This window comes from Crocodylus siamensis, chromosome 14 (assembly GCF_052110815.1).
Source record: "Crocodylus siamensis isolate JL-2025a chromosome 14, ASM5211081v1, whole genome shotgun sequence".
Taxonomy (NCBI): Eukaryota; Metazoa; Chordata; order Crocodylia; family Crocodylidae; genus Crocodylus; species Crocodylus siamensis.
This window is the reverse complement of record NC_143408.1, coordinates 22,696,330-22,708,527: the sequence shown is the minus strand read 5'-3', so window position 1 is coordinate 22,708,527 and position 12,198 is coordinate 22,696,330. Positions and strand designations below refer to the sequence as shown.

Here is a 12,198-nt window from a genome sequence, read left to right as displayed (position 1 = left end):
ATGTGGAATGCTGAGAAATCCTTAAATGAAAGGTGTCATAGCCGGAAAAGTAACATGCAAGCTTTTTGTCTTTGTGATAACACTTTAGTATGCATGCAGTTCACAATGTCTTTGCCCACGCTTTTTAGGATCACCAGAATAAACAAAACCAGGCAGACAAAACCAAACCAGAACAAAGATTTAAGGAGAGATTCTTCCCAAGAAGTGATGTCCAGCACCCATCAGGAAGACCAGCACAGCCAAGATCTCAGTGTCACAGACATTGCAATATGTCAGAATTTGCAACTGCTCCTACAGGTGCTCTCTCTTCTGAAGTGCTAGAACTTGAGCAAGATGAGATCAGTTCACTGCACAACTGGTTACATGCAAGTCCCTTCCTTAGTCCAATTAGTCCTTCCATTAAGTCAAGTTCAATAGCAAATTGGGACACTCACTTAAATACCAAACCAAGTACAAATTTTCAAAACCAAAATCAAAAGCAAGTCTCTGTGAACCTGAATTCACCCAAGCAGCCCCTTGAACTAGCATTGCATAAACGGTCTCCTGGCTTAAAACCATCGCCGGTGCCCATCAGTGATGAGAACAAGGCATACCAGCATGATCCTGGAAACCCATATAATCGGGAACATATATACAATGATTCCATTTTAGAGCCTCTTCCAAGCAATGGCTATACCAAAGGTCAAACACACCTGCAAAGCTTTTCATCTGCTTACAATGCTAATCTTCAAGATTCTGGTCATGTTTCACAGCAGAGCTACAGAAAGCAAATGCATGCAGACAAGAGCCGTCACACATACGCCAGCAGTAGCTTTTGGTAAGGACGCAGGTTTGAAAATGTTACTAGCACAATGGCATCTGCCCAAGTAATCATGAGCAGAGAGAGGTTGTTAGCCACGTTAATCTGAAGTCAGAAGACAGGGTAGAGTTGCACCTTACAAACTGACTGAATCAGGGATGCATAAGCTTTTATGAGCAAAAGTTTACTTCATCAGATGCTATTAGAGGACATGCAGAGAGCAGGCTATCAAAGAGAAAGAGTGATTTAAAGAAAAAAGGAAAGGGGAGAAAGCGTATGCATCTCTGAGTCAGTCAGTCTATAAGGTGCAGCTCTACCCTGCCTTCTGCCAAATAATCGTATTAGAGAAAGTCAAAAAAATCTGCACGGAAAAATCTGAGATAGTAGCATTGTAGATGTTACACATCTACCACTCTAATTTATTCTTAATGTATAATTTACTCATTTATTGTTATTTACAGTGGGCAGCTTCTTTTCTAGCACGATATTTTTAACTGTTCACTATTCTGCCTCCTCATATGCACAAAGTACCCACTGATCTTAACATTTCTATGTAAAAGAGCTGCAGGATGATTGGTTGCATTGTCTTTAAACCGAGTCAAAAAATAACTCGGTTATTTGAAAATCTACCTGACACCACCGTAGAATGTCAACCCCCAAGTTGTCTAACGCAGCTAAATGAACTCATGTTACAAGACTCGTCTCTACCAATAATCTTAAAATCACCTCTCACTGCAGCTCCACCAATGGCAGTAGCCATTGGGCAATAAGGCCCCAGCATCTTTTAGAATGGAAATTCTACTTGAAACGAACAGAAACCTTAAATCTCACCTCACCAATTTAGCAGGCCTGATCCAAAGCCTATCAGAAATTCCATGGATGACTTTTATATGATTTCAATCAACTTTGGATCAGTGCCAAATGTTTTCTGTGCAACATCTCAGGCTTAATGAAGTTTGTTTGCAAAGTACGTGGATGCAAGTGAGATTATGTTCAGTCTGCAATAGGAACATTCACTTCTACCTCTGAAGCTTTACACAAGAAGGTCGATGGAGATGTTTCATTTCTTTCTCTCTTTTTTCTTTTGAGGCCATTCCAGTCATCTGCTCATAATCCACTGGCAAGCTCTTCTCCCACCACACAACTTACCCAGACCATGGAGAGACATCAGCAGGAAATCTCTCAACTGGCAGATGCTCACCTTGCTGGAAGACAACTTCCTGGCATGTTTCCAGCCATAATCCCAAGGGTAGAAAGTGACTCAGAGCTAAATGCAGAGAGGAGTGATGGCAGCCAAGTGAAAATGATTCGCAGCAACTCTGAAGGGTATCTGGTACAACTGGAAAAGCAAAAACAGCTGAAAGAAAAAGTAGAGAGGCGGGTAAGAAAACACTTATCTGTTCAGAAACAATTTTGTATTACTGATTCCTGTCTTTGACAATATTTGTGTTTATCACCTAAACAATTCAAAAACATTTTAAAATATGGGTGTCCTCATTTTACAGAAGGGGATCCAGTACCTGCAAATGTTAAGTGAGTTGGCCAAGGTTAAAAATGTCAGTTGCAGAAACTATTATGGAAAAAGAAGATAATTACTAATACCTGATTTTGCCAACTTGGTTTCGTACCATATAATCCAAAAATTAAGTCATAGATTTATAGATGTCAGGGTCAGAAGGGACCTCAGCAGATCATAGAGTCTGACCCCGTGCCCCAGGAAGGAAAGAGCTCTGGGTCAGACAACCCCAGCTAGATGCTTGTCCAGTCCCCTCTTGAAGACCCCAGGGTAGTGGAGAGCACCACCTCCCTTGGCAGCCCATTCTACATTCTGGCAACCCTTACCATGAAGAAGTTCTTTCTAATGTCCAACCTAAATCTGCTCTCCATCAATCTGTGGACATTGTTCCTAGTTACTCCAGAGGGTGCCCTGGTAAATAGAGCATCTCCTATTCCCTGGTGCCCTCCCCTGATGAAGCTATCGGCAGCCACAAGATCACATCTCAGCCTTCTCTTGCGAAGGCTGAAGAGATCCAGGTCCTTCAGTCTCTCCTCGTAGGGCCTTGCCTGCAGGCCTCAGACCATACAAGTGGCCTCCTCTGAACCCTCTCAAGATTCTCCACATCCCTCTTGGAAGTGCGGTGCCCAAAACTGGATGCAGTACCAACTGCAGCCTTACCAATGCCACATAGAGGGGGAGGATCACCACCCTGGACCTGTTCATCATGCATCTACTAATGCAGGAGTGCTCAAACAGCTGTGCCAGCAGCTCTGCTCTGACACTGGCCAGTTCCTTCAGCACCCTTGCATGAAGTTCATCCGGGCCTACTGATTTGAACACGTCCAGCCCCTCCAAGCGCCCCTTCACTAATTCTGTGCTAACAGTTGGTGGCCTGGTGTCCCACCTGTGTCTATCTATTTATTGTCCGATTGAGAGATTTGGCATGGTCTGTGTCTAGGAATACAGATGCAAAGAACTCACTGAAGAGCTCAGCTTTGTCCCCCCTCTCTGTCACCAATTGCCCTAGTTTGTCTTGTAGGGGTCCTATATTACCCTGCACCTTCCTTTTGCTCCCTACATATCTGCAGGAGCTTTTGTTGTCTTTAATTTTTGTTGCCAGCCTAAGTTCTAATCCTGCTTTGGTCTTCCTAACTGATTCCCTGCAAGTGCGAGCCAGGGAGGCATACTCCTCCTTGGTAGCTACCCCCTGTTTCCACAGCCTATATACCTTTCTTTGCCCTTAGGCTTTCCTGGACTTCCATGTTCAGCCAAGAGAGTGCCTTGGCCCCTTTGCCCCTTTTTATGTGCAACGGGATTGTCTCCTCCTGCGCCCATAGGATCGCTCCCTTGAGGAACGACTACCCTTCCTCGACCCGCATTTCGCCAATTCTCTTGAGCTTTAATGCCACACTGACTAATCTCCTGAGCACACTGAAGTTAGCCTTTCTGAAGTCTAGCACTTCAGCCCTGGTTAGTTTATCCACCCTTCACCAGATAGTGAATTCAATCAATCAATGGTCACTATCCCCTAGGTTACTTTGTACCTGCGGATTCCCCACCAGGTCACCCCTGTAGCTAACACCAAGTCCAGCAAGCGGTTTCCCCTAGTGGGATCGTATACCTCCTGCATTAGGTGGAAGTCCTGTATGCAGGTCAAGAACCTATGTGAGCGGTTAGATTGGTCTGACTGCTCTTCTCAGCAGATATCAAGGTAGTTTAGGCCACCCAGGACAACCATATCTCTTGACCGTATGGCCTCGGAAAGCTGTCTGGAGATTTCCAGGTCTAGCTCATCCTCCTGGTGTGGCAGGCCATAGTAGACGCCCACTACCAAGTCCCTTTTCCCCCAACCCTCTTGTATCCTGACCCACAGTACCTCAGTTTGGCCCTCCTCTGATCCCCTCTTGCTTATAGAGGATGTATATTGTTCCTTAGCATAGAGAGCAACACCCTCCTTTTCTCCCCACACTCTATCCCATCTGTACAACCTGTAACCCGCGATGCCTACTGCCCAATCGTGAATAGGGTACCACCAGGTTTCAGTTAGTCCAACTAGGTTGAAGGTGTTGCTCGCAAGCAGGAGCGCAAGTTCCTCCTGCTTGCTCCCCGTACTCCTAGCATGGGTATAGAGACATTTAAGCTCCACAGTGGGTGCCCTTGGTACCCCCCTGTCTTGATATCTATTGGGCCCCTTACCTGGGCAGATTCAGTGCATTGCTCATGGCTTGCTGATCCTAGGTTCTCCTTATCCTCTGCTTCCCTGTCCCCCAGCGAACCTAGTTTAAAGCCTTTTGGAGATCAGCCAACCTGTTAGAGAACAGACTCTTACCTTTAGAAGAGAGATGAAAACCATCTCGTCCCAGGATGCCTCTCTCATGGAAGTTCAGATCGTACTTCCATGAGAGAGTCAATTCATCACAGCAACTTTCCAATCCGCTTTGAGGAGTTGGTGAGCTGTAAGAACACACGGGGCACTGTTTATCCTTCATATTATCCTAGTGGTAAGATGATTTAGAAAGGGACCAATTGTATAAGACAGCAGGTAGCCAGGCCTCAAATCAGAGCAAATCATTATCCTTGTCATGCCCATTTGCTAGTCAGATCAAATCCCTTGGTTTCCAAGGAAATCAGAGTTACAGGATTTGTAAAGCTAATGGCATAAATGTTATTCCAGGTCTACTGTTGGGGTCACTTTTTTAACACTAGGTATTCTTTGTCTCTTCTGCATGTCCAAATTTCATCCTAGAATTATTTAACGGTGATGAGAGAGAGTGGCATAAAAATTGCCTCTGCACCCATAACAAATTAGATGTTTAAGGAGTTCCCTTAACCCTAACCCTAAGGCTCCATGTCTGAATGCAGCCAGGCTAAACTGAAGTAATTACTCATGTGCTTTACCTAGTGGATAGTTTGTGTGTTGCTTCTTGGCCAGTCTGAGAGGGGTTAGCTGGATTACAACAGTGACTGCAGAGCAGCTTTTCTTCCTTTTTGGTTTCCCTGGGCTCACACCATTGTTTTTGTCTTTTTTCATTAACTTTCTCACTTGCACAACTGAAGGGATTTTGCAGGCTTTTGGTCCTGCTTATGTCACGCATTCTGACCCAGCTTTCACATTAAATAAAAGACCCTGAAAACAGATTCAATACAGATCATTGCAAATATAATAGGAGTTAATTGACCATGATTAGTCATATAATGAAGCTACCTGTTTATGTGAACAGGTGTAGTAGTTTCTGTTACTTTCCACTGAAAAAAACAAATGGGTAAGTGTTCCATAAAGGAGCTTGGAGCATAAGAGATGTGTCATCCCAAAGTATATGGGAGTCTTAATTGTTTGCAGATGCAGTTTAACATAAAATATGTTCATTGTTTGAAATTTAAAAAAAAAAAAGACAACACTTTTGCATACAAAATTCTTTTGGTGTTCCTGTACTTACTGCACAGTTGAAATGACTGCTAAAGATAGCTCAAAAGAAGATGACAGACCAGATATTGGATCATTAAGAGTGCTGACTGATGAAATTTTTAAGTAGTGCCCAGCTATGGAAATTACCCAAGTCTTGTTGGAACACATGTGAAGAGATCCAGGAATGCCAGTGCCTCATAAGACGAACCAGAAAGGCACCTTCTTCTGGAACTAACATAATGAATGTTTAGAAACAGATTAAAGATGAACTTCTGATTCCCAGCATTGACAGCCACTAAAGAGTTTTTCCACAAGGGATCAGCAAGTATGCTCCCTCTTCCAGATTGTAATTTCACCTCTGTGAATTTGAGATGTGGTCACTTTAAACAACTATCTGAAGAGTTCGCATATGTATGCGAGTTGCTTTCTTTTGTTTGTAGAAAAGGGATGCAACAAAGTTCTCAGCCTTAAAAGCTTTGCAGCCAAGTGCCAATAGGAAGAGAGGCTGTCAGCTGGGTTAGGATAAGCCAATCTCCATTAGAAAATGGAGAAAATATCCTTTGTACAGCAGTGTATAAATGAAAAAGTTAAGCCAATTCATGTTTGGAATGTTAGATACTGGCAATGACCTTCCATTCTCCCTGCTTCAGCCACTTCACTTGTATAACTTGCTGTCTTATGGTGCAGATATTTCCTTCTCCTCCAAGGAAAGAATATTTTCAACTAAATTGCATTTTTGAGAAGGAAAAAAAAAAGCATGGAGGCTACTCATAACACTGTGCTGTAGTCAAGTGAGGTTCTAAAGAGCAGTAGTAGTTGCAAAAGGGAATAGATTTTGCAGTACCTAGGCATAAAGAATTGGATTCACAGTCAGCCTAATTAGACCGAGCTCTCCTGTTTGTGGCCTTTTTGAGAACAGAAGTAGAAATCCAGTCAAAGGGAGCAGAAGGGATTTGCCTAGCCATCCAGGTCTAGAGTGTCTAATTGCTATGAACCACCAAAATTGCATTTTGAAGTGGAAAGTATTTTGCACCTCATTTTAGTATGGTCATTTTTAGACAGTATTTTGCACCTCATTTTAGTATGATTAAGAGAATCTCTACTAATAATGCACTCGGTTGGACAGATTTGGGTTGTCGGTTACTCTGCTTTAGTTGGAATTTTTCTCAAAATTCAAAATTATTATAGTTTCATAGTTGGTAGGGTCGGAAGGGACCTAAGCAGATCATTAAGTCCGACCCCCTGCCGTGGGCAGGAAAAAGTGCTGGGGTCAAACGACCCTGACTGGGTGATTGTCTAGCCTGGGTAACTGGGTAACATTTTAATTCAAAATGACAGGGCCAGACGCTTTGAGGTAAAGCAGACATAACCGTATTGATTTCAGTTGAATTATTCACAATTTACACTAGGTCAGCTGAGATTAGACTTCACCTCAGACTGCCCAAACTTTCCTTCCTATCATCAGTATGTCGATCCTCATCTCCAGCTCTCCCTCTCCTGCCTGCTCTGGGTAAAAAGCTGACTCTGCTGAAGTCAGTAACAACACTACAAGGACTTCACTGGAGTCGGGCTCCCGGCCGCTGTCAGTTCTCCTCCCACACCTCAAAATTGCCTGCTGAGGCACAAGACCCTTTAGCAGGTACCATTGGAAGTAATGACTGAAGGCCTCAAATACCAAATGCTGTTATTTTCCATGCCGTTGCTAAAATGAACTATTTGGTAGTTCCATCAATGTAATAAACAGCTTAAAATGACAATGCATTCAACTCTTAGCAGTAGCTAGTTCATGAGAGGTAAGAGTAACAGGCAGGCCTCGACTTTGTTACCTGCATGGCTGGCAAATGTCCATATAATATTGAGATTTCTAGGGGAATATCAAAATGAATGAGAAACCTCAAGTTTACTTACCTAAATCATCATAAACCAGAAAGGACTGCGATAGGGTTGAGCATCCAGTCCTATTGCTGCCCCTCATGTGCATAAACAATACAGTACTGTGTTAAAATACACAATCATATGTTGTACTATAATATTTAATGAATTGAACTGGGTACAAAGACTTTACAGTTCACTAGGTTTCATTATTTTAAAAGAGTTTCTCCTTCTATCCTCTTCCTAAAATTGCCAGACCTGTTTTTCTTCTGTTCTGTTATCCATGGAAATGTAACATGTAGTATGCACCTCCTCAGGACAGTTACCCTGTCAAGGTAACTATATGTATTAAGGCAGACACTTGGAGGGAAATCAATTTGATTCTTCTTTTTTTTAAGCTTTCCAAGCCAAAGGTCTTCATGAATCTGGATGTGAAGCTTGGAGGCCTTGGACCTGACTATGTAACAGCCGAAGAGAAAGTAAGTATCAAGAAAGCCCTTTTGTTTCACAGGTCACAGTCGTGCCTATTAAGACAATGTAGGTTACAACAGGGATGAAAGCACAGTTTATACAGTAATTAAAGAGTGCCTCGTAGTTATGCCTTTGAGTCGAGCGCTATACTAAATTCCAAATGGGATTTTCCATCTGAGTGTTAGGAACACAACCACCCATAGGAGAGTATTGCCTTAAATAAATATACCTTTATAGTCAGCTATCTGTTAACCAGTCTGCACATGAGTCCATCTGAGAAAAAAAAAGAAAATATTAAAACCCCCTTTACCGTTTAGGTTAGGAGGTTTTGCCAGGTCCCCAGACCAAAGCAGACTCTCTCTTAGCTGCAAGCACTATAGAGCTTGTGACATGCAGTTGAACACAGTCAAATCACTGCAAAACTAAATTATAATATATTTCAAGACCAGTTTTGCATGAATCTACAGTGTGGAGACTGATAGTCACAGATTTTAAGACAAGAAGGGACAGTTTCTAAACATCTCTTCAGATCTCCTTCACAATGGCAGCCATAGGACTGCCCAGTTTAATTTGGGCTTCAAGTTAAATAGCTGTAGTTGGACTGGGTAATATAAACTCTTTGCTCCTAATTGATATTCTCCAAAACATCAAACTGATTTCACATTCATGTGATGATTGAATTCACATTTATCTGATTATCCAGTAGGACTCCAAGGCTTTGAGTCACTGCTTCATGGCTGTCGTCTGTCCTGCAAGAATAGCTTGAACTCTGGTTTCAGAAGTATGATCTTACCTTTGGGCACAGTGAACACATGTGTTTGATTGCAACTGTCACCCAGTCAAGGATTAGTGCCCTGACCTCTTTATTATTTACCACTTCTCAAGTCTTTGTGTTATCCGCAAACTTTGTCAATGATTATTTTAAGTTTCATTTCTGGTTTTTGATTTAAAAAAACCCTGTTGAATGGCTCAGTGCCAAGAACAAATCCCTTCAGAACTCCACTAGAAACATTCTTGGTCAATTAGTTATCACTTGCCCTGCTTAGTTATCACTGTGGCCAGTCCACCTGTTTTCAATCCATTTAATGTGTGCCATGCTCATTTTTATATCATTCTACTTTCTTAGTCAACCGGTTGCGTGGTACTAAGTGCTTTATAGATATCCAAGTATATTGGATCATCACTATTATCTTTATCAATTGAATGTGCAATCTCATACAAAATTATTCAACATTAGTTTGGGATCTCTTTTATATAAACCCATGGAAATGTATTGGCATTAGTTACATAATCCTCCTTTAATTCTTACTTAGTCAAGACCTATGTCAGCTGTTACATTACTTTGCCCAGGTTCATTGTCCAGCTAACAGGCCTGTAATTACTCAGGTTGCCTCATTGGTGACTTAAATACTGGCACAATATTTTCTTCTGATACAGGTTCTAAGAGTTTTTAGAAATCAGCATTACTAGTCCAGATTTCTGCTGATTACAGGGAATGTGCATCAGTCCAGAAAAGCGTTGTAAACAGAGCGAGACATCCATCTCTCTTTTTTTCCAGGTTCATTTAAATTTTCTTAGCTACATCTCACTAATTTTTTCATCCCTAGAAGTATCTATCTGCTAGGTTGTTGTTGCTGCTGGGGTTTGTTTTTTTCGTTGGGTTTTTTTTTTGACAGGTATATATCCATTTGCAGGCAAGTACTGCTTTTTTCCTCACTGTCCTTGTTCAAACATTACTTTGACATGATCAAGCTACATATTCAGCCAGAAAATAGTGTGGCTTTACGTGGGAGGCAGAAAATGAAAGTAAATACCACAGAGTAAGTTAAATAGGGAAGAAGCTGAATGCACATTACACACTGTTAAGCAAACATCAGACATAACTGCACCAAACAGGAGACGATTGTCAAAAGTGTTGCAATGAAATATTATTTGACCCTTTCTCTACCAGAAAGTTTACAAGTTGCAAATTTGACAGATGTACATCTCAAGAGTTACAGAACAAATCCTGTGTGCCCAGCTACCCATTTTAGTATATAAACTGTTTATATTTTTACTGCATCCTTCTCAGAAATACCGCTGGGCATTGTGCGGCAAAAATGATTAAATGTATAAGTCTTCTGGAGCAGTTTAAAAGCCACTGTGATTTCTGCAGCCTTACTCTAAGTGAGATGGATTGGGCATCTCAAAGTGGAATAGACAGAAAGGTGCTCAGCTACCAAATAGCTTTCATCCATATAGTTTTATAGTTAGTAGGGTCAGAAGGGACCTGAGCAGATCATCGAGTCCGACCCCCTGCCATGGCAGGAAAGAGTGCTGGGGTCAAATGACCCCGGCAAGGTGATTGTCTAGCCTTGTCTTAAAAACCACCTAGGTAGGGGCCAGCACCACTTCTCTTGGATGTTGGTTCCAGACCCTAGCCATCCTGACCATGAAGTCGCGCCTCCTGATGTCTAGTCTGAATCTGCCCTCTGCCAGCTTGTGACTGCTATTCCTAGTCACTCCTGGCGGTGCTCGGGGGAACAGGGACTCCCCCAATGCCTGCTGGTCCCCGCTGACTAGTTTGTAACAGGCCACTAGATCCCCCTCAGCCTTCTCGTGTGGAGGCTGAACAGCTTCAGGTCCCATCGCCTCTCCTTGTAGGGCCTGCCCTGCTGCCCCCGATCATGCGGGTGGCCCTCCTCTGGACCCTCTCCACTTCCCTCCTGAAGTGGACATGCAAATGTGAACAGGTTGCTTTTTAACCCCTCATCCAAGTCACTGATGATGTTGAACAGTGTGGGCCTGAGGACCGAGTCTTGGGGGACCCCACTGCCCACGTCCCTCCAAGCTGAAAATGATCCGTCCACTACCACTCTCTGGGTGCGGCCCTCCAGCCAGTTGGCAACACATCTGACTGTGTGGGCGCTGACACCACAGCCCCCCAGTTTCTTAATGAGAACTGGGTGAGAGACGGTGTCTAAGGCCTTCTGAAAGTCCAGAAAGACTACGTCCACTGCTCCCCCTGCATCTAAGGATTTGGTGACCTGGTCGTAGAAGGCCACCAGGTTGATCTGACAGGACCTGCCTCGAATGAACCCGTGTTGGTTGCCCCTGAGCATAACCTCCCCTGCTCACCCCTCGTGGACATGTGCCAGGATAACTCTCTCAAAAAGCTTGCCCAGGATTGAGGTAAGACTTAACTGGCCTATAGTTTCCCAGGTCCTCCTTCCTCCCTTTTTTAAAGATGGGAACCACATTGGCCCTCTTCCAGTCCTCTGGCACCCCTCCCCCGAGTGCTCGTACAGCCGTGCCAGGGGTCCCGCAGTGACCTCAGCTAATTCCCTCAGCACCCTGGGGTGGAGACCATCCGGACCCGCTGATTTGAATGCGTCCAGTTCCTCCAGAAGTTCCCTGACTAGATCCTCCCTGACTCATGGCCTAGGTGCGCCTCCCCTGGGGCCTGAGGGGGGCCCGGTGGGGGGCTGATCTGGTCCCTGCTCAGGAAAATGGAGGCAAAGAGGTCGTTAAATAAGTTAGCTTTGTCGTCTGTTGTGACGACCAAATTTCCTAGAGTGTCTTGCAGGGGCCCCACGTTACCCGGTACCTTCTTTTTGCCCCCTATGTATTTAAAAAAGGACTTCTTGTTGCCCTTGGTCTGGGAAGCTAGTCCCAGTCCCATCTCCGCCTTGGCCTTCCTGACTACCCCCCTGCATCCCCAAGCAACCGCAGTCTAGTCATCCCTGGGGATGGCCCCTCCTTGCCGTTGGGGGTGTGCGCCTCCCTTTTAGCTAGGAGACATTCCCGGATGCTTTTGGTGAGCCATGGGGGCTTTTTTGCCCTCCTGCTCCTTTTGATCCATGTTAGGATTATCTCTCCTTGGGGTTGGAGGATCGTCTCCTTAAGGAGCGACCACTCTTCTTGGACACCTGGCTCCCCTCCCCTCCGGGACGTCAATGCTTCCCCGACTATTCTCCTTAGCTCACTGAAGTTCGCCCTCCTGAAATCTAGGGCTGCTGCCTTGCTGCAGGCCTTTGCCACCTTGCGCTGGATGGTGAATCGCAGCAGGCGAGGATCACTGTCGCCCAGGTGGTCGAGCACCAACAGCCCCCTCACCAGGTCGTCGCCCATGGCCAGCACCAGGTCCAACAAGGCGTCTCCCCGGTTTGGGCT

General features: G+C 44.3%; 1 protein-coding gene across 1 annotated transcript in view; it reads left to right on the top strand.

The window, feature by feature from the left end:
• Positions 1-12,198, top strand: part of JHY (junctional cadherin complex regulator) — a 31,417-nt gene that overhangs the window by 16,179 nt on the left and 3,040 nt on the right. The window contains exons 4-6 of the mRNA XM_090027283.1: positions 129-817; positions 1,889-2,180; positions 7,974-8,054. Of these exons, the coding sequence (XP_089883409.1) occupies positions 129-817; positions 1,889-2,180; positions 7,974-8,054 (1,062 nt within the window). The remainder of the gene's footprint in view (positions 1-128; positions 818-1,888; positions 2,181-7,973; positions 8,055-12,198) is intronic.